Raw genomic sequence first — 22,713 nt, 5'->3', positions numbered from 1 at the left:
AGAGCCTCCAAAATTACTTCTTCCATTTCAGTTCCGGATACTGGTAACTGTTTTTAATTTACTCGTGCGCGACATTTTCCCTATTTTGCCAGGGCATTCCGTGGCAAGAATAAATTAGTTTTCCACGATACCATGCTCCCACTAATAACATATCTCTACTGTTCAGTGTGTAAACACATACAACCGACAGTTCCTTGATTCGCTCTGAGGAAGGGCTTACGCTCCAAACGTGAAATAGAATGTCTTTACGGTGGTCAAATGGCCTTAAACTAATCATTTATTTGTCCGCAGGCATATTCTGTTCCGAGAGGTGAAAAGGGTTTCTGAGTGCGAAACTGTAAAGTTCAAGGAACAGCTAACGAGGAAGTGAAATTTTCGCACTTGTTTACGAGCCAAATTGAATAAAATTTGTTTATTTTTAAATCTGAAAATTAATTTTTAATTTTAACATTGCGTATCATTAAAATATTTGCGGTGAAAGCGCTCGTAGGAGCTGGAATGAAAGCGCGGGTAGTTCTTTGGTGTCTCGTCGCTCAATAAGACGTTTCTTTCTCTTCAAGAACAAAACGCTGCTCTATCCTAGTGCTGAGAGCTGCGAGTCAGTTAAGGCTAAAACGGCTACTAATAAAGGTAGTGAATTGGACAATGATGAAGAACGGCACTGGTACATGAATATTGACAGGCAAAAAACCAACAAAGGATTTTGATGCTCCAAACTATGTGGATTTGCTACAGATAAATTGTATATTCACGCCTAAAGTTCCTAAAGGCTTGAAATGTGAGATCTCTTCCGTTAATGGGTTTCAGGGTAAATGGGTCTTCCTTTGTTTCTCGTTAATAATTTAAAGGTTGAAAATCTCTATACTATATGTGACACACCTTGGAAAAGTTAAGGGGTTTTTGTTTCTCTGTTAACAACAAACATCGCTCGAAGATGTATCTAGTTTACTGGTTAACAGTGTTCTCTGTTGCGGCTGTTTACGCCGTGATTCGCATTGTTGATCCAGACTTGGAAGCCATCAACTTTGCCAAAGCTTCACGTGGAAAGAAACTCAATGGAAGTGTATTTCAAGAGATATCAGTGGATTCTGAAGTCTCTTGCCAATTTGCGTGTATCAAAGACGCCCGTTGTTTGTCTTACAACTTTGGTTCATTGAACGAAGAAGACAACTTTACCTGCCAGTTAAGCGCATCTGATCGATTTACAAGTCATCAGAACTTTACAGACGATGAAAAAATGCTTTATAGGGGGATACAGGTAAGCTTTCTCTGAAAAACGAAGAGAAAAATATTCAATGTAGCTTTTACCGAAGTCGTGAGCAGGAACTAAATCTCCGTTATTCAGGTGAAGATGTTTCATACATGTGTCGTTTTGAAAGTGCTCTTTCCTATATTTTTCAGAAATTTCTTGACCTAAGCTTTTTCATTACCTCATTAGTAGCTTGTTGTGGCTAGGAAAAAATACCCCTTGAAATTAAAATTCCAAGAAAAGCGAGCTGCAGGGAAATTTAATTCGAGATAAGACTGAATTTCAAATTTGTAAATGAAGAAAATTAATAACGCGAGTATAGAAATCTTGTATCTTATCAAGGAATACTAAGCTTTTAATTTTACAGTCATTTTGTGGGAAATGCATATCGCAAAATGTTGAAAAAATGACTTCTGATAGAGAACTAACTGGATCTGCCAGTTGCATCAAATATTAGTAGCCAAAAGTTTAAATATGCCAAGTAAAAAAGCGCTACCGTTCATTCTTTTAAATTGTCCCTTCTCATCAGAGGAGAGAAATCAGAAGTTTTGGTATTTATGATACAAATTAAGCAGCAAAATTTGTAGCCATCTGGGCCCAGTTGTTCGAAGCCCGATTAAGTTAATCCTGGGTTAACGTGAAGTTTGATTCGAGTTTAAGAACACTTCTCTGTCAAATTCAAACAAAGTGGGAAATGAAAATTCTTAACCCCCCCCCCCCCTCCCCCCTCAAATTTGGCATGCAAAGAGATCTTCAGGGGAGATGTTCCAAAACGCCCTTTATTAACGTCCTTACTTCATTGTTGCCATGGTAACATCAATTGTTTGTTGGCAAAACAAACTCCAATTTTGAACTCAGAAGCTGCTGTGAAAAGTGCCAAATGCAAAACACCATTTCTTCAGTCTGTTAATATACTACAACGTAAGACTTACACCAAAGTTAAAACATTTATTCGACTTTGCAAAATATATGTGGCTAATGGTTTTATTATTTGTAAATAAATTTAACGGTCAATGAAGTAGACAGTGTTTCAGCTATTTTAGTTGATGGGCAAAACAGGCAACATATTTTCTTGAATTTCAAAAAAGTATATCAGTTCTAGAAATGACACTATGTATTGGTAGTTCACAGTAGACATTGTCATTGATAAATCTGTAAAAATTTCTGCGGGGCCGACTTATTTTATTCCTAGGGCGAATAAGAAAAAAGGCTATAAAAATGGATTTTCCGCATTTTGACATGATAACTGAACGCACCGATTCGCCAGTAGACCGTTAAAAAAGTGAAACGACTTCAATTTAAGAAAATATTATGTACTGATTAAGTTTCTGATAAATCCATCTCTTAATGTATGCTTTTTTAAATAACTTCAAGCAAAGTAAAGCTTACTTTAAGGTTTTGTCCAATTCTCCACGTTTTGACATGAGTTGAAGGAGTCGTTGCTTACTGCAAATCATTCCAACTGAACAAAGTTCCAGCCTTCTGAAACTTTTCTTGCCGCTTGCGAGGCTATCCATCGCCAGTGGTTTTCCGTGCTCTCACTTCATACCATTAATGAACAGCTTTTGGTGTTTCGAAGAAAGACAACATGGACCTCCATTTACGGTGATTTCCCTTTGAAATTTACACTGTAATTCACCATCGTCTGCCATCACCCGCTTTAGAAGAAATAAAATTTACAGTTTTACGGAGGATTGCATGAAAAATGCAAGCAATTCGGCTTTCGCAGAAATTAACTAACTCTTCTAGAAAACAAACTAACGTAATTTAACGCAATTTTTTGAAAAATAATTACATTTAATTTCTTTAAGTCCAGTACCGGTTTTTACTGTAATGAGATTTTATCTCTTTAGATTTATGTTGCCACTGCTACATAATGCTACTGACATTCCCCAGGGACAACTAGCAACGATTACGCATTTTCCATACACAAATATCATCGAATCTTTTCGGGAGGATTTCCACTTTGGGTCTCTTCATATGAGCCCGGTCATTAAGCGAGCCTGGCTACCGGACTCATATGAAGTTGAGACATATTTGTCTTGCGCTAACAATGCGTGCAGCAAAAACAAATATAGAAAGGGGAATAGCCACCCATGCCGCCATAGCTTCTAACACCTGCTGTACCACCTGCAAGTCACTAAGCCTCACGAATGTTAAGTTTTAGCATCTGAGTTGATGGGTTAATTTGGCGACCGTAAAGAGATTCGTTTACTCGAATCTGTTTACGGATGCAAAATTAGATTATCAACTCTGTTGATAAAACCAATCATTCGTTTCAAGATTCCAACCAACGCAACACCACATTTTCTGTAGAAACTAACCCCTTATCTATTGCTTAAGGCTCAGTCGCTTTTTTTTAATATTAAAATAGAGCATCTGTGAGTCTGACAGCACGCCTTGTGGCGACAAAGGAATCTGCATCCCTGAATATTATGAAGACAACTTTCACTGCAAATGTGCCACCGGTTACACAGGGATACCATGTGGTAAGTCAAGACTACGTACGTCCGAAAAGGTTTCCCCTAATGTCTGCAACATAAGCTGATTGCAGCAGATGACGTGCGAATTGTCATGACTTCTAAACGCTGATTATCGTCATTAAGGATTTTTGAACTTTACACAGGTTCCCAAAAACTAGAAAAAGTAACCGAAATATAAAGAAAACCTGAGTACAAAGATACGAAGCTGATCTAAAAATCTGTTACCACAATAGAATGAAAATTTTTTCACGACGAAGCGGCATAAGTCACATCTTTAAAAGATCTATCTGTCAAAATATGGTTGTTATAACAACATCAAGTTTTATTAAAAGTGTGGGCCATGAAAAAATGTACCCAGATAAGTGTTGGAAATACACGTACACTCTTAGCTTAATGTCAATGGATTTAGAGACTGCTTGGAGACAGTTGTGAGACTATTTACGCATTCATGAACTGTGTAGTTTTTGGCAGGTTGTGATTCTACAAAGTTCTGCAACGTTATACAAGCGAATGCGTATTGTTCACTCTCTCTCTGCCTTTGAATAAAAGTTACATGTATCGAGTGCTGGATTCGTTTCGGTGTGTTTTCTGACTGTTGGCATGTCGGTGAGCGAAACTTTTCATAAGTTTGGTGAACATAAAAAACAGTGCAATAATCCCTAAATTTCATGTAATCTTTCAATAATAAAATCCCTACGTTCTTTTTCATTTTCTACGCTCAGTTCCAGAGCCAATTAAAAGCTGCTCCCAGCTTCTTCAAACTGGAATCAATACCAGTGGTGTGTACACCATTATTCCAGACGGCGGCAAACCGATACAAGTGCTGTGTGATATGACCACGGTCAGTGGCGGTTGGACCGTTTTTCAGAGACGTTTGAACGGCTCTGTTGATTTTTTCCTCGATTGGAAGTCCTACAAAAATGGGTTTGGAAATCTGGGCGGCGAGTTCTGGCTTGGAAACGACAAACTCCATCGCTTGACAGCCGCTGGTGACATGAAACTGAGAGTTGATCTGGAAGACTTTGATGGGAACATCACTTACGCCGAATACACAACTTTTAAGGTGGCAGACAAGGGGGGATAAATACCGGCTTTTGATTGGAGGATACAGTGGCACGGCTGGTGATTCAATGATATCGCGGCACAAGTAAGATAAACAATCCAATTAAGTTGATATTGAATGTTAAACATTTGATTTTACTCTAGGGTCTATTTATTATTTAATGAAGACTCTGCTTAAACTCTCTCTGCTTCTTATTAGCTAAATCAGATGCTCCAGTATAAACAAATAAATAAATAAATAAATAAATAAAAAATCAACTCTTCATCTGTTTAAAAAGTTCCTGTTAATAAGTGAAGTATTAATTGAAACTTCGAATTTTTTGTTCGACTACTGGTAAAAGCAAATTAGTTTCTTGTTGTCTTATATAAGGGTTGAAAAGTGACTTTCGCAAGGTCTATTTTAATCTATACGTTTATTTCTCTCCTCTTTTCGGCGGTACGTAGTTTTCTACCAAAGATCAAGATTACAACAATGCCGGTGGATCATGTGCTGCTGTGTACAAGGGCGCTTGGTGGTACAACGCATGTCACAGGTCCAATCTTAACGGACGGTACCTTGGCGGACGGCATGACTCATTTGCTGATGGGATCAATTGGTATACCTTAAGAGGACATTACTATTCCTTGAAACGTGTTGAGATGAAGATGAGACCGAACACTGAATGAGAACGAACCATCCTTACATGGTCAAAATTTGTGTTACTTAGTCTACAATAATTTGGGTAGTGTTCTTGTGAATTAATTCAGTATCAGTAGTTCTGTTACTCTAAGAAAATGAAAGTCTCTTCTTGTAGACGGTTTTGCCAAGGCCTTCTCGACGGTTAGAACTGGAAAAACCGGCTTTATTCACCTGACTGGTCGTTGTTTGTTATCGATTTCTCGTTACAAGTGAAGTCGTTCGTGTGAATCAAATCGTTTGAAATTACCATCAGAAACTCTCAGACGTTGAAATGTAAACACATTTATAACACAGCATAAAATTTTGGGATCAGTTGCTTCATGTAGCTAATAAGTAGTTTGTATTCTGTAAGAGTAGTTGCCTAGCGAGGCTGAGTTTATAGGTCGACTGGTTATTCTCGGAAAAACAGACCCAAATAAGGAATATAGCAGGATAACGTAAAGAATTCATTCCTTCTAGGCTTGACTTCAACAGTAGGTCAGCTTGGCTATGACTCAGCCAGACAAATTTAAACTTACAATTTCAAGTTTCAAGTTTATTAATCTTTGTAGAACTTAAATACAGTTGAAAATAACACTGGACCCGCAAAAAACATTTGCTAATCAAGGCGGATAGTGTAGAATTATTTACCTAATTACACAGCGAATTTATATAAATATGAATAAGATATCTGATTTACGGTAGTTTTAGAATGAAAGAAAACGTGTAAATAAATTAATATTAATTATAGCATAAATGAAAAACAAAAACAGTAATCCAGGGTAATTAAACGAGCGAGTCAACTTACAGTTGATGAGTGTGAGAGTAGTATGAGCTGGACAAAGAAAGTACACGTGCCATATATAAAGAAGATTCTTGGGGTTTCAACAACTCAGAATCGCCCAGCCTCTTTCTCAGGTGTTCTGGAAGGGCCCGTTTCTCTAAGGGCCATCCTCATTTTATAATGATGGCGTGATTTTCGTAAGGAGAGATTCAGTTTGTGTTGATTTTAAAAGCGTTAACAATTAAGTTTTATACGGGCAACATCTTCCTCCAACTTGTAACGCAACAAAGGTTGACCGTACTACCATCTCCGCAAGCAACATGCACATTTCATGTTGGAAAAAGTAAAGAAGACGCCGCGTCATTTCTTTCTACTTTGTGCACAGAGGTACACATGCAATGTAATATTTGTTGCGAGACAAATTGAAAGGAAATGTTCCCTGTATTACTTGGCCTTTAACATGTAACAGTGTTTGGCGACTCTGAACTAAAAATTTGCACCAATTGATAAACAAAGAAAATTAGACGATAAATTGTATTTGACAAAAATACGTCGCGGGCCCAGTTGAGTGGTCGGCGCTATCTAGCCAGGCCCTTGATTTACTAATTCAGCTGTAAGTTCCATGATTCAAATGCACACTTGTAAATTTTTCTTATTATGAATTCTCAAGAAACAAAGCTGGTTGCAAAGCATACTGACACTTATGTGTGAGCCTGTACTCAGTAAACAGTGTTACGTTAAAGACGGTTTTAAGTGAATTTAATTTTGCACTCCTTTCGTTGTTGTTTATGGTTTCAGTAGTTTGCGGCCACATCAAGAGTTTGTACTATAATAATAATGGGCAATATCATGCTCTTAATGCTAGAGAAATGCATTTATGTATGTTATTATTTTTTCGTGCTATTGTGTTGAGATTTTCAGTAGAATGAAAAGCGCCCATAGTCAGTTTATTTCTTTTAAAAATTTTTTCAGTTGTTGGTTTATATGTTGCTGAGCTGACAATGATGTATGATGTATTAAATGCATTTCTTTATTGTATTTTAGTTGCTTACTGTGTATATATAGTTACATGCATTGCTCACCCTACAATCTAAGGGTAGCAGAGTTCGCCATCCCCAGACTCAAGTGCAGGAAATATGGCAAACATTCGCTAACCTATCTGGGACCTAAGTTGTGGAACAGGCTAACCGGCGAAATTAGGACCCTACCATACCATCACTGAGTAGTTTTATTCGTAAATGTGATTTAAGTACGATGGTAGAAGATGAACAATTGCTCGAACTGCATTATTTGTAACTCATAACACAACGAGTCTTAGGTTTTTAAAAGTTTTTATTGGTTGATGATTGATGATGAGTGTTTTAATAATTTATTAGTTGATAGGTAGTATAGGCTTCTAATTGTATTATTAAGTGTCCCCATTTATTAGAGGGGTATTTCTCCTCGGCTAGCTACTTTTGACACGGTAATAAAGTCTTTGATTGATTGATTATTGCAGACTATCTATGACATATTAGGCGGTTTATTCCATTTATTTCATGTTTTAAGCTGACCTCAGATTTATTGGGTTGTTTCGTGCAATGCAATCGAATTTGAATTGGATAAATAAATAAAAGAGAAAGCCGTGATATCCGGAATTTTTAAAAACTACATCTTGGATACTACAATTCCAAAGTTTTGATTGACTCATAACGGCCATACGATATCAATAATCAGTCTTGTTACGTTCTTGTTGGTTTTCGCAACAATGAAATCAACAAGATCAAGCAATACTTTTTGGTTAGTTTATAATAAAAAGGTTATTGAACTATATACCAGAGGAAGTCAATCGATTGCAATCGATATCGGAAATCACTTGTTACAATCGATATCAAACGCCGATTACTATTGATTGATATCGGTAATCGATAACAATCGAACTCACTGAAAAAAATTATTGATTATTGCTATGAATTGGCAAAAAACGACAAATGATTACCCATCTTGCAATAACTTGCAGCTTTGTTGTTTTGAACATATACACACCTCTTTCTGAACTGAAAACACAAAACGCTCAATTTGTTGTTGTTTGCTACAAGGGAATGCTTCATAGCGATACTACATCGAAACAACAGGGTTTCCTACAGATTCAAATGTCATAAACAGCGCTGATGCAAGTAAAGATAAGATCCACAATGTTCCTGTAAAGTTTTTTTGTCCCTAGTAGTTTGTTGATAGTTGTAAAACTCTCGCAATCATAACTTGTTGTCAAGAAAGTCACATAACTTGACACTGAGTTAGCTACATGTGAATTGTAAATCGCGGCCTATAAGTTTCTAAAGTGATTTCCGTCAGAGCTTTGGTGGTACCTTTAAGGAATTGAAGCAAAAAATATGAGAAGAATTAGAAGTTAATGTCTGATTGCAGTCAATCGATTTGGTACCTCTTAGGGGTAAAAACTTGTTCAGACCACGCCTGCAAAACAGAAATCTGGTACCTTCAAGTAGGGTTTTTTTTCAACATTTCTGACGATCACCCCCGTCACTTTTATATGGTCCCCCCCCCCCCCCGGGGGGAATGATCTCCCATAAGAGACTGCCAATGCAAAATCCTTCTCTCACTGTCAAACAGAATTTATGTCACAACATTGAGCACTCATTGTCTGCGTCAGCTTGCTATTATTTTGGCAATTATCTTGCTATGCAGATTGAGTGACCAAATATAAAATAAGATCAGAGACAAGTAATCGTTGACAGAATTATTGTGTCAACGATTTTCAGTACACGAACATTGCCTCTGATAACAGTTGATAGTAATAAATACCAATTGTTGAATCAATCGTTATCCATTTTTATACTTGTAGGTAATCGGTACTAATTCAATTTCAATTTCCATCTATTTCAATCCAAATCAATCGAAGAGTGGACACCTTTTTGTTACTGGATAAACAAGAGCTACAAAAGGACTACTGTGTTTATACTAACACCTGGTTTTTTGCCCCAGTTTAAATAATTGTTTGAGAGAATTAAGACTCATCAAATATGGTGCCATGACAGATACAAAGTTGAAATTTATAAAAAAGGTTGTTTAACAATTACTTGATTCTATGGCAAATCCAGCTGGAAAATTAAAACAAAATTTCACCTCCAGGGCCTTGTAGCCCCCCCCCCCCCCTCCCCTCTCCCACTAGATATGCCGCTCCCCATGACAGCCACTTGGTGCTTTTATGACAGTGATTTCTAGCAGCCGCATTCAATCATTCTTTTATTAATTTGAATGCCTAAATATCTGCATCCACACTTAGACTCTCTACTGATCAATTTGTTACTTTACCGCAATTTTTATCAACTCAAGTATGGGGTGGTGGGAGTGTGTGTGCGCGAGGGGGTGGGGTGGGGGTTATTTTATGGTGAAAGTACAATCATCAACTATTATTATCACCTCCTTCTTCCCAAGTGAGTGCCTGAGGATTAAGCGGGAAATTAAAGTGGAGTTACACATGACAGTTTGTTTCTCTCAAACAGGGACCCTGCTTAGTTTTTGAACACCCCATGAAGACAGTGATCTTGTTATTATAGCCAGCCCTTTTTTGAGGGCATGTCACATGCTCAGGATTTTGTTAGCTTCTAAAACGAAAACATTCCATTGTACAAATACAATAAGATAACTAGAAAAATTTCACTGTCGCTTATCACAACAGATGTTCTTTTTTGCTGTACAAGATACAACCATTAAATTGCTTCTGGTGTTACAATTTAAGTATTGTGAAACAACTTCGTAGCTTTATTTTGGGTATGACAAAAAAGGTAAGCCAAAATGTCTTTTTCCAAAGTTTTAGTCCGAGGATTTTGCATTAAACACTGATCGATTTTTGATGTTTGTATCAAGGCTGATTATTGGTAAGTAGCTGAGTGTTTTTGTTGCCCCTGAAAGCTTCCCTTATGCCCCTCTTACACCATGCCGTGTATTACTTGCAACATGGATGTGAAACTTCTGATCAACAAACCTCATAATACTGGCATTAAGGTAAGTAAACATGATTTTTAATTTGCGCATGTGGATACTCATAATTTGTATCACTTGTGAAGAGAACTTTCTGTCAGAAGCTGAACATGAACTTGACCCTGCTTTCATAAGAATGACTTTGAGGTTGGCAAACTTTCACTGATCACTCCCTCTCCGAAACAAACTCACTGCAAAAGAGCATTCCTTATCTCAGCCAAATGTACTTGACATAACGTAATGGCCTTTTTTTCTCTAAAATGACCTAACTCAACGTAAGCCAATTTTAATTTTAAAAAGTTTCCAGTCACTATAACTACTGTACTGTGCAATGCTCCTCCAAAAATATCAGACTGTTGCATGATAGTTTATACAAAGCTGAAGTTGATCTTGAGAAAAGTGAAGGTCATAAACTTTAAGTTTGGATTAGCTAGGCACAAGCATTAATGGTTGTACTACATAATGTATACAATGGCAGTTAGTTGTGAGAATTAACAGACACCAGTCTTGCTCTTCTTTCAACTTCCATCTTTTTCACGCGATTCCACATCTCTGGCGTCAGAGTGCTTTGCCCATAGCTCAGAGACATCAGACGTGACATCTGCAGTTAGAGATGAAAATCCTCTGCGGTCATGTTGCTATGATCTTGCTGCCTACTCTTCTCAAAATCATTCTGAAGAACTTCTTGCATCTCGGATGACAAAGAGTACTCAGCCAGTCGTGCCACACCCAGAAAGGCTTGCATTCGCTCCATGGTATCTGGAGAGATACTGCCAAGAACTCTCCCTGCTGGCTGGGGTGCATTGCACTGCCTGAGGACCACATGGCAATCTGATGGAAGCAGAGACTTCCCTTCTGACAGAATCAACACCAGAAGATTGGTGGTAAACTCTGCTTTGTAATAATTGAAGTCATACTCCAGTTTCTGCCATGAGATGACATTCCCCAGAGCTGTTACATTCCTTACACCATTTCCATCAAGTTGCCCAGCTTCTAAAGCCGTCTCATCCACAATCAAGTTTGAACTTTCTGATAACTGCAGGATGCTGCTTTTCAGTCGGTTTGCTGTATAGTCCATCTTTGGAATAAAGCTCAAAGTGTTCATGTTGTTCAGTGTCATGGACAAGAAGTGGCACTTGGGTACAAGTTGCTCAACTAGTTTGTGCACCTCTTGAGGAAATGACTGTGATAGTGGACACCCACTGACATTTAGTGCAAACTTCCCAACTGGCATAATTCCTGCCCAGTTGTACACTGATGAAACCAAGTGAAGGAGGACGTACTCTGCAGCCAGCACATCACCATATGCAACCTGTGTCAGGAAGGACAGCAATTCCCCTCTCACCTCAGCAAACTGCCCCATGAGGTGTGTGGTCAACTCCCCTTTGATGTTATAAGGGACACATAGGTTGGAGTGAGTCAAATGACGAAAAGTCAAGGAATGGAGTCGCGGGACAAGTGATAATGGAGGATGGTGGACAGCTTGCTCTTCTGGGGTGATTAGGTCATCCGGAGCAGGGACCATTGAGTCAGGTGCATCTTCCATGTTCTGGTCAGCAAACATTGCAAGCCCAGGGTCAACAGAGAGGACGCCAATGAACTCAACCATGTCGTTAACCTTAAACTTGCTCTCTTGATCATAGAAATGAACCAAGCAGGCTGGACCACTCTCATTAGGAAGTGGGAAATTAAGATCAGCTCCTAATGGGGTAACATTACTGTCACCTGCTGAGGACAAGAGAGGCCCCAAAATTACTTCTTCCATTTCAGCTCCTGATACTGGTAACTGTAATAAACGTGCAACGAGACTTCACACGCATTCTTAATATATAAAGACCTTTTAACAATCTGACCTTTTAAAAATTTGAAAATGATGAGCGAGTTATCGAAACGTCATTCAAAATTTTTATCGTTGATTTTTATTCTTAAATGTTTATCGAAAGCGTCTTTTATTAGAAGAATAAATTAGTTACCCTTTTACTACATAAATTCTAAAGTCAAGCAGGAGTCCATTACCACAAGCAATGGTCAGTTTGCCGGTTTGTTATGCTTCAAACATTTTCCAGATTTTCCGGCATCGACTTAATTTGACAAGTACGATTATGTCAACATCTTCTCCAAATGCAAAACTTTCATCGATCGTGAACTTTTCCATTAGTCCGATCATAGTCATTCATCAAGTTTTGAAAAGTGGAGAATATCAATTAGAAGATATATCATCTGAATATGTGTACTAGTTTTAAGCAAAACAAATAAATAACCCTTGAGGCTTTCCCGAGGAAAATAATTTCATGGATAATGACCGTGCATCTCAGTAAAGGACGGTTACTCACGGCCAAGGGTACGAGTTTCTGTTTAAGTTATTTTGACTGCCAAAACCAAAATACCTATAAGTAAAGGTTGAGATATGCATAGGCAAGTGAAAATAAACGATAAAACCGAACAACGTTTCATGACGCCATTATCAAGTTCGAAGTAATTGAAATAAAGTCAATGTCAGATGTTAGAAAAAGTTCACCTCAGGAAAATTAACATAATATCTGAATTTATTATTCAACACATTGTGATACTGCCCAAATATGGTCATGGTGAACTCAATATACGTCGTCCACACATAACAGACATTCTGCGATATACGTAGTTTTCGTGCGGTCGGGGAGAAAAATGACAGAGCGTTTTCAAAAAATAACGACCTCGCTAGAACACCAAACTATTAATAACGTTGTTTTATACTGAACACAAAGAAGGCAACCAAGTTTGTTGTTGAGAATTGTAATGGTTAGTGCAAAGACTTTCAGTGCTTAACTTTCTGTTTATGAACTGGCAAATTACAGTTCAGCAGAGACGTTTGATATATTTTTCGCTAGACTTTTGGATTGTCCCGTATTCTATCAAAGGCTCAGAAATTGCAAACAGCACCTGTATTTTCTTAGATTGGTTCTCGCAACCGTTAAACAGAGATTGGAGGGATGGAGAAAACCACCTGAGAAAGTCCGAGCTCGTACTGAAGTGCCTCGACAAATTTCAGCTTTCTGCCAGACAAAAAGATAGACGGAGTACAAAGCAATAACTCTCAGAAGCATTAGAGCCGCCTGAAAAAACATTAAGTATCTTAACAAATCCAGAGTTCTTGCAAGCAACAAGGCACAAGATGCGTTTGTGAAAACACTGAGGAAAGATCGTGAAATTCCTTGCGTAGTAAACAAAGAAACACTCACCCGAGAAATCGTTGAAAAGCTTTTCCAGTCTATCCAGCTCGGCCTGGCTGACACAACAAATCCTTCGCAGCTTCAAAATACTGTTTAGTTTTAGCTTTTGAGGCCACAAATTTGTGGAAAATTTGCCAGAGTGATTGGCGCACTAGACGAGTACTCAATTTTTAATTTGATGCAAAACGCTCTCGATTTCAAACTTGAACAAAGCTGCCGCTTTCATTCATGTCGGTCCGCGCGCGGGAACTATGTTACAAGTTTCTTTTTTTGACAAATAGAGATCGCCTCCAGCTTTTCTGCTATAAACCTCTGCTTTGTTATCAGTCAGTGTTGAATAATAAAACAAGTATCCTGCTCAATCTTGCGGAATATCGCCTGAATTTAGCCATAATTGTTAAATGTAATGTCACGCAAATAGTTTTGCTTGAATTGAGTCCAATTGCACATTATAAACGAAGATGGTGTTAACTCTCTAATTAGCAACGGCCTCATTTCGTAAACTAAGCAATCGAACTTATTCATGCAGTTCTTAAGGACAGAAAAATACCTGTCAAGGTCTTTAGGGATATTACGGTGTTTGTTCTATTGGCAAGCATCTTCTTAACAAGACCTTGACAGATATTTTATTACTTCGAACTTGATAATGGCGTCATGACGACACCGAAACGTTGTTTGTTTTTATCGTTTACTTTCACTTGCCTATGTACAACCGAAATAGTTATTAATATCACGTTCTTTTAAAAATAGGAAATGAATAATAATAAAAAAGGAGAAGAAGAAGAAGCATTTATATTAATAAATCAGTTGGGGCTAAAACAAAATAATAACTTGAACAAAGCTGCCGCTTTCATTCATGTCGGTCCGCGCGCGGGAACTATGTTACAAGTTTCTTTTTTTGACAAATAGAGATCGCCTCCAGCTTTTCTGCTATAAACCTCTGCTTTGTTATCAGTCAGTGTTGAATAATAAAACAAGTATCCTGCTCAATCTTGCGGAATATCGCCTGAATTTAGCCATAATTGTTAAATGTAATGTCACGCAAATAGTTTTGCTTGAATTGAGTCCAATTGCACATTATAAACGAAGATGGTGTTAACTCTCTAATTAGCAACGGCCTCATTTCGTAAACTAAGCAATCGAACTTATTCATGCAGTTCTTAAGGACAAAAAAATACCTGTTAAGGTCTTTAGGGATATTACGGTGTTTGTTCTATTGGCAAGCATCTTCTTAACAAGACCTGGACAGATATTTTATTACTTCGAACTTGATAATGGCGTCATGACGACACCGAAACGTTGTTTGTTTTTATCGTTTACTTTCACTTGCCTATGTACAACCGAAATAGTTATTAATATCACGTTCTTTTAAAAATAGGAAATGAATAATAATAAAAAAGGAGAAGAAGAAGAAGCATTTATATTAATAAATCAGTTGGGGCTAAAACCGCTGCTAATAAAGGTAGTGAATTGGACAATGATGAAAAACGGCACTGGTACATGAATATTGACAGGCAAAAAACCAACAAAGGATTTTGATGCTCCAGACTATGTGGATTTGCTACAGATAAATTGTATATTCACGCCTAAAGTTCCTAAAGGCTTGAGATGTGAGATCTCTTCCGTTAATGGGTTTCAGGGTAATTGGGTCTTCCTTTGTTTCTCGTTAATAATTTAAAGGTTGAAAACTCTCTATACTATATGTGACACACCTTGGAAAAGTTAAGGGGTTTTTGTTTCTCTGTTAACAACAAACATCGTTCGAAGATGTATCTAGTTTACTGGGTAACGGTGTTCTCTGTTGCGGCTGTTTACGCCGTGATTCGCATTGTTGATCCAGACTTGGAAGCCATCAACTTTGCCAAAGCTTTACGTGGAAAGAAACTCAATGGAAGTGTATTTCAAGAGATATCAGTGGATTCTGAAGTTTCTTGCCAATTTGCGTGTGTCAAAGACGCCCGTTGTTTGTCTTACAACTTTGGTTCATTGAACGAAGAAGACAACTTTACCTGCCAGTTAAGCGCATCTGATCGATTTACAAGTCATCAGAACTTTACAGACGATGAAAAAATGCTTTATAGGGGGATACAGGTAAGTTTTCTCTGAAAAACTAAGAGAAAAATATTCAATGTAGCTTTTACCGAAGTCGTGAGCAGGAACTAAATCTCCGTTATTCAGGTGAAGATGTTTCATACATGTGTCGTTTTGAAAGTGCTCTTTCCTATATTTTTCAGAAATTTCTTGACCTAAGCTTTTTCATTACCTTATTAGTAGCTTGTTGTGGCTAGGAAAAAATACCCCTTGAAATTAAAATTCCAAGAAAAGCGAGCTGCAGGGAAATTTAATTTGAGATAAGACTGAATTTCAAATTTGTAAATGAAGAAAATTAATAACGCGAGTATAGAAATCTTGTATCTTATCAAGGAATACTAAGCTTTTTATTTTACAGTCATTTTGTGGGAAATGCATATCGCAAAATGTTGAAAAAATGACTTCTGATAGAGAACTAACTGGATCTGCCAGTTGCATCAAATATTAGTAGCCAAAAGTTTAAATATGCCAAGTAAAAAAGCGCTACCGTTCATTCTTTTAAATTGTCCCTTCTCATCAGAGGAAAGAAATCAGAAGTTTTGGTATTTATGATACAAATTAAGCGGCAAAATTTGTAGCCATCTGGGCCCAGTTGTTCGAAGCCCGATTAAGTTAATCCTGGGTTAACGTGAAGTTTGATTCGAGTTTAAGAACACTTCTCTGTCAAATTCAAACAAAGTGGGAAATGAAAATTCTTAACCCCCCCCCCTCCCCCCTCAAATTTGGCATGCAAAGAGATCTTCAGGGGAGATGTTCCAAAACGTCCTTTATTAACGTCCTTACTTCATTGTTGCCATGGTAACATCAATTGTTTGTTAGCACCACAAACTCCAATTTTGAACTCAGACGCTGCTGTTTAAGTGCCAAAGGTAAAACACCATTTCTTCAGTCTGTTAATATACTACAACGTAAGACTTGTACCAAAGTTAAAACATTTATTCGACTTTGAAAAATATATGTGGCTTATGGTTTTATCATTTGTAAATAAATTTAACGGTCAATGAAGTAGACAGTGTTTCAGCTATTTTAGTTGATGGGCAAAACAGGCAACATATTTTCTTGAATTTCAAAAAAGTATATCAGTTCTAGAAATGACACTATGTATTGGTAGTTCACAGTAGACATTGTCATTGATAAATCTGTAAAAATTTCTGCGGGGCCGACTTATTTTATTCCTAGGGCGAATAAGAAAAAAGGCTATAAAAATGGATTTTCCGCATTTTGACATGATAACTGAACGCACCGATTCGCCAGTAGACCGTTAAAAAAGTGAAACGACTTCAATTTAAGAAAATATTATGTACTGATTAAGTTTCTGATAAATCCATCTCTTAATGTATGCTTTTTTAAATAACTTCAAGCAAAGTAAAACTTACTTTAAGGTTTTGTCCAATTCTCCACGTTTTGACATGAGTTGAAGGAGTCGTTGCTTACTGCAAATCATTCCAACTGAACAAAGTTCCAGCCTTCTGAAACTTTTCTTGTCGCTTGCGAGGCTATCCATCGCCATAACACAACGAGTCTTAGGTTTTTAAAAGTTTTTATTGGTTGATGATTGATGATGAGTGTTTTAATAATTTATTAGTTGATAGGTAGTATAGGCTTCTAATTGTATTATTAAGTGTCCCCATTTATTAGAGGGGTATTTCTCCTCGGCTAGCTACTTTTGACACGGTAATAAAGTCTTTGATTGATTGATTATTGCAGACTATCTATGACATATTAGGCGGTTTATTCCATTTATTTCATGTTTTAAGCTGACCTCAGATTTATTGGGTTGTTTCGTGCAATGCAATCGAATTTGAATTGGATAAATAAATAAAAGAGAAAGCCGTGATATCCGGAATTTTTAAAAACTACATCTTGGATACTATAATTCCAAAGTTTTGATTGACTCATAACGGCCATACGATATCAATAATCTTCTTGTTACGTTCTTGTTGGTTTTCGCAACAATGAAATCAACAAGATCAAGCAATACGTTTTGGTTAGTTTATAATAAAAAGGTTATTGAACTATATACCAGAGGAAGTCAATCGATTGCAATCGATATCGGAAATCACTTGTTACAATCGATATCAAACGCCGATTACTATTGATTGATATCGGTAATCGATAACAATCGAACTCACTGAAAAAAATTATTGATTATTGCTATGAATTGGCAAAAAACGACAAATGATTACCCATCTTGCAATAACTTGCAGCTTTGTTGTATTGAACATATACACACCTCTTTCTGAACTGAAAACACAAAACGCTCAATTTGTTGTTGTTTGCTACAAGGGAATGCTTCATAGCGATACTACATCGAAACAACAGGGTTTCCTACAGATTCAAATGTCATAAACAGCGCTGATGCAAGTATAGATAAGATCCACAATGTTCCTGTAAAGTTTTTTTGTCCCTAGTAGTTTGTTGATAGTTGTAAAACTCTCGCAATCATGACTTGTTGTCAAGAAAGTCACATAACTTGACACTGAGTTAGCTACACATGTGAATTGTAAATCCCGGCCTATAAGTTTCTAAAGTGATTTCCGTCAGAGCTTTGGTGGTACCTTTAAGGAATTGAAGCAAAAAATATGAGAAGAATTAGAAGTTAATGTCTGATTGCAGTCAATCGATTTGGTACCTCTTAGGGGTAAAAACTTGTTCAGACCACGCCTGCAAAACAGAAATCTGGTACCTTCAAGTAGGGTTTTTTTTCAACATTTCTGACGATCACCCCCGTCACTTTTATATGGTCCCCCCCCCCCCCCCCCGGGGGGAATGATCTCCCATAAGAGACTGCCAATGCAAAATCCTTCTCTCACTGTCAAACAGAATTTATGTCACAACATTGAGCACTCATTGTCTGCGTCAGCTTGCTATTATTTTGGCAATTATCTTGCTATGCAGATTGAGTGACCAAATATAAAATAAGATCAGAGACAAGTAATCGTTGACAGAATTATTGTGTCAACGATTTTCAGTACAAAATGTAAAAACACGAACATTGCCTCTGATAACAGTTGATAGTAATAAATACCAATTGTTGAATCAATCGTTATCCATTTTTATACTTGTAGGTAATCGGTACTAATTCAATTTCAATTTCCATCTATTTCAATCCAAATCAATCGAAGAGTGGACACCTTTTTGTTACTGGATAAACAAGAGCTACAAAAGGACTACTGTGTTTATACTAACACCTGGTTTTTTGCCTCAGTTTAAATAATTGTTTGAGAGAATTAAGACTCATCAAATATGGTGCCATGACAGATACAAAGTTGAAATTTATAAAAAAGGTTGTTTAACAATTACTTGATTCTATGGCAAATCCAGCTGGAAAATTAAAACAAAATTTCACCTCCAGGGCCTTGTAGCCCCCCCCCCCCCCCCCCTCCCCTCTCCCACTAGATATGCCGCTCCCCATGACAGCCACTTGGTGCTTTTATGACAGTGATTTCTAGCAGCCGCATTCAATCATTCTTTTATTAATTTGAATGCCTAAATATCTGCATCCATACTTAGAATCTCTACTAATCAATTTGTTACTTTACCGCAATTTTTATCAACTCAAGTATGGGGTGGTGGGAGTGTGTGTGCGCGAGGGGGTGGGGTGGGGGTTATTTTATGGTTAAAGTACAATCATCAACTATTATTATCACCTCCTTCTTCCCAAGTGAGTGCCTGAGGATTGAGCGGGAAATTAAAGTGGAGTTACACATGACAGTTTGTTTCTCTCAAACAGGGACCCTGCTTAGTTTTTGAACACCCCATGAAGACAGTGATCTTGTTATTATAGCCAGCCCTTTTTTGAGGGCATGTCACATGCTCAGGATTTTGTTAGCTTCTAAAACGAAAACATTCCATTGTACAAATACAATAAGATAACTAGAAAAATTTCACTGTCGCTTATCACAACAGATGTTCTTTTTTGCTGTACAAGATACAACCATTAAATTGCTTCTGGTGTTACAATTTAAGTATTGTGAAACAACTTCGTAGCTTTATTTTGGGTATGACAAAAAAGGTAAGCCAAAATGTCTTTTTCCAAAGTTTTAGTCCGAGGATTTTGCATTAAACACTGATCGATTTTTGATGTTTGTATCAAGGCTGATTATTGGTAAGTAGCTGAGTGTTTTTGTTGCCCCTGAAAGCTTCCCTTATGCCCCTCTTACACCATGCCGTGTATTACTTGCAACATGGATGTGAAACTTCTGATCAACAAACCTCATAATACTGGCATTAAGGTAAGTAAACATGATTTTTAATTTGCGCATGTGGATACTCATAATTTGTATCACTTGTGAAGAGAACTTTCTGTCAGAAGCTGAACATGAACTTGACCCTGCTTTCATAAGAATGACTTTGAGGTTGGCAAACTTTCACTGATCACTCCCTCTCCGAAACAAACTCACTGCAAAAGAGCATTCCTTATCTCAGCCAAATGTACTTGACATAACGTAATGGCCTTTTTTTCTCTAAAATGACCTAACTCAACGTAAGCCAATTTTAATTTTAAAAAGTTTCCAGTCACTATAACTACTGTACTGTGCAATGCTCCTCCAAAAATATCAGACTGTTGCATGATAGTTTATACAAAGCTGAAGTTGATCTTGAGAAAAGTGAAGGTCATAAACTTTAAGTTTGGATTAGCTAGGCACAAGCATTAATGGTTGTACTACATAATGTATACAATGGCAGTTAGTTGTGAGAATTAACAGACACCAGTCTTGCTCTTCTTTCAACTTCCATCTGTTTCACGCGATTCCACATCTCTGGCGTCAGAGTGCTTTGCCCATAGCTCAGAGACATCAGACGTGACATCTGCAGTTAGAGATGAAAATCCTCTGCGGTCATGTTGCTATGATCTTGCTGCCTACTCTTCTCAAAATCATTCTGAAGAACTTCTTGCATCTCGGATGACAAAGAGTACTCAGCCAGTCGTGCCACACCCAGAAAGGCTCGCATTCGCTCCATGGTATCTGGAGAGATACTGCCAAGAACTCTCCCTGCTGGCTGGGGTGCATTGCACTGCCTGAGGACCACATGGCAATCTGATGGAAGCAGAGACTTCCCTTCTGACAGAATCAACACCAGAAGATTGGTGGTAAACTCTGCTTTGTAATAATTGAAGTCATACTCCAGTTTCTGCCATGAGATGACATTCCCCAGAGCTGTTACATTCCTTACACCATTTCCATCAAGTTGCCCAGCTTCTAAAGCCGTCTCATCCACAATCAAGTTTGAACTTTCTGATAACTGCAGGATGCTGCTTTTCAGTCGGTTTGCTGTATAGTCCATCTTTGGAATAAAGCTCAAAGTGTTCATGTTGTTCAGTGTCATGGACGAGAAGTGACACTTGGGTACAAGTTGCTCAACTAGTTTGTGCACCTCTTTAGGAAATGACTGTGATAGTGGACACCCACTGACATTTAGTGCAAACTTCCCAACTGGCATAATTCCTGCCCAGTTGTACACTGATGAAACCAAGTGAAGGAGGACGTACTCTGCAGCCAGCACATCACCATATGCAACCTGTGTCAGGAAGGACAGCAATTCCCCTCTCACCTCAGCAAACTGCCCCATGAGGTGTGTGGTCAACTCCCCTTTGATGTTATAAGGGACACATAGGTTGGGGTGAGTCAAATGACGAAAAGTCAAGCAATGGAGTCGCGGGACAAGTGATAATGGAGGATGGTGGACAGCTTGCTCTTCTGGGTGATTAGGTCATCCGGAGCAGGGGCCATTGAGTCAGGTGCATCTTCCATGTTCTGGTCAGCAAACATTGCAAGCCCAGGGTCAACAGAGAGGACGCCAATGAACTCAACCATGTCGTTAACCTTAAACTTGCTCTCTTGATCATAGAAATGAACCAAGCAGGCTGGACCACTCTCATTAGGAAGTGGGAAATTAAGATCAGCTCCTAATGGGGTAACATTACTGTCACCTGCTGAGGACAAGAGAGGCCCCAAAATTACTTCTTCCATTTCAGCTCCTGATACTGGTAACTGTAATAAACGTGCAACGAAACTTCACACGCATTCTTAATATATAAAGACCTTTTAACAATCTGACCTTTTAGAATTTGAAAATGATGAGCGAGTTATCGAAACGTCATTCAAAATTTTTATCGTTGATTTTTATTCTTAAACGTTTATCGAAAGCGTCTTTTATTAGAAGAATAAATTAGTTACCCTTTTACTACATAAATTCTAAAGTCAAGCAGGAGTCCATTACCACAAGCAATGGTCAGTTTGCCGGTTTGTTATGCTTCAAACATTTTCCAGATTTTCCGGCATCGACTTAATTTGACAAGTACGATTATGTCAACATCTTCTCCAAATGCAAAACTTTCATCGGTCGTGAACTTTTCCATTAGTCCGATCATAGTCATTCATCAAGTTTTGAAAAGTGGAGAATATCAATTAGAAGATATATCATCTGAATATATGTACTAGTTTTAATCAAAACAAATAAATAACCCTTGAGGCTTTCCCGAGGAAAATAATTTCATGGATAATGACCGTGCCTCTCAGTAAAGGACGGTTACTCACGGCCAAGGGTACGAGTTTCTGTTTAAGTTATTTTGACTGCCAAAACCAAAATACCTATAAGTAAAGGTTGAGATATGCATAGGCAAGTGAAAATAAACGATAAAACCGAACAACGTTTCATGACGCCATTATCAAGTTCGAAGTAATTGAAATAAAGTCAATGTCAGATGTTAGAAAAAGTTCACCTCAGGAAAATTAACATAATATCTGAATTTATTATTCAACACATTGTGATACTGCCCAAATATGGTCATGGTGAACTCAATATACGTCGTCCGCACATAACAGACATTCTGCGATATACGTAGTTTTCGTGCGGTCGGGGAGAAAAATGACAGAGCGTTTTCAAAAAGTAACGACCTCGCAAGAACACCAAACTATTAATAACGTTGTTTTATACTGAACACAAAGAAGGCAACCAAGTTTGTTGTTGAGAATTGTAATGGTTAGTGCAAAGACTTTCAGTGCTTAACTTTCTGTTTATGAACTGGCAAATTACAGTTCAGCAGAGACGTTTGATATATTTTTCGCTAGACTTTTGGATTGTCCCGTATTCTATCAAAGGCTCAGAAATTGCAAACAGCACCTGTATTTTCTTAGATTGGTTCTCGCAACCGTTAAACAGAGATTTCGACTCGTGTTGGAGGGATGGAG

General features: G+C 37.8%; 1 protein-coding gene and 2 pseudogenes across 2 annotated transcripts; 1 reads left to right on the top strand and 2 right to left on the bottom strand.

Moving 5' to 3' along the window:
- Positions 1–913: 913 nt before the first annotated feature.
- LOC146483925 (microfibril-associated glycoprotein 4-like) lies at positions 914–7,430 on the top strand (annotated as a pseudogene). The gene is made up of 4 exons (XR_014863713.1): positions 914–1,258; positions 3,624–3,738; positions 4,461–4,879; positions 5,229–7,430. The product of XR_014863713.1 is annotated as a microfibril-associated glycoprotein 4-like (transcript).
- A 2,012-nt stretch (positions 7,431–9,442) lies between these two features.
- LOC146483924 (mini-chromosome maintenance complex-binding protein-like) lies at positions 9,443–11,982 on the bottom strand. Its single transcript, XM_085105059.1, has one exon. It carries the CDS (start codon positions 11,980–11,982, stop codon positions 10,825–10,827), a length of 1,158 nt encoding a protein of 385 aa, XP_084961185.1. The 3' UTR covers positions 9,443–10,824.
- Positions 11,983–20,126: 8,144 nt separating this feature from the next.
- Positions 20,127–21,492, bottom strand: LOC146483923 (mini-chromosome maintenance complex-binding protein pseudogene; annotated as a pseudogene).
- Between the last annotated feature and the right edge of the window lie 1,221 nt (positions 21,493–22,713).

This window comes from Pavona decussata, unplaced genomic scaffold (assembly GCF_977016875.1).
Source record: "Pavona decussata unplaced genomic scaffold, jaPavDecu1.1 SCAFFOLD_37, whole genome shotgun sequence".
NCBI lineage: Eukaryota > Metazoa > Cnidaria > Anthozoa > Scleractinia > Agariciidae > Pavona > Pavona decussata.
This window is presented reverse-complemented; position numbering and strand designations above follow the sequence as displayed.

What these genes read in the sequence shown, in the direction of transcription:
- LOC146483924 (XM_085105059.1), bottom strand. Translation starts at nt 11,982, where the DNA reads ATGGAAGAAGTAATTTTGGGGCCTCTCTTGTCCTCAGCAGGTGACAGT.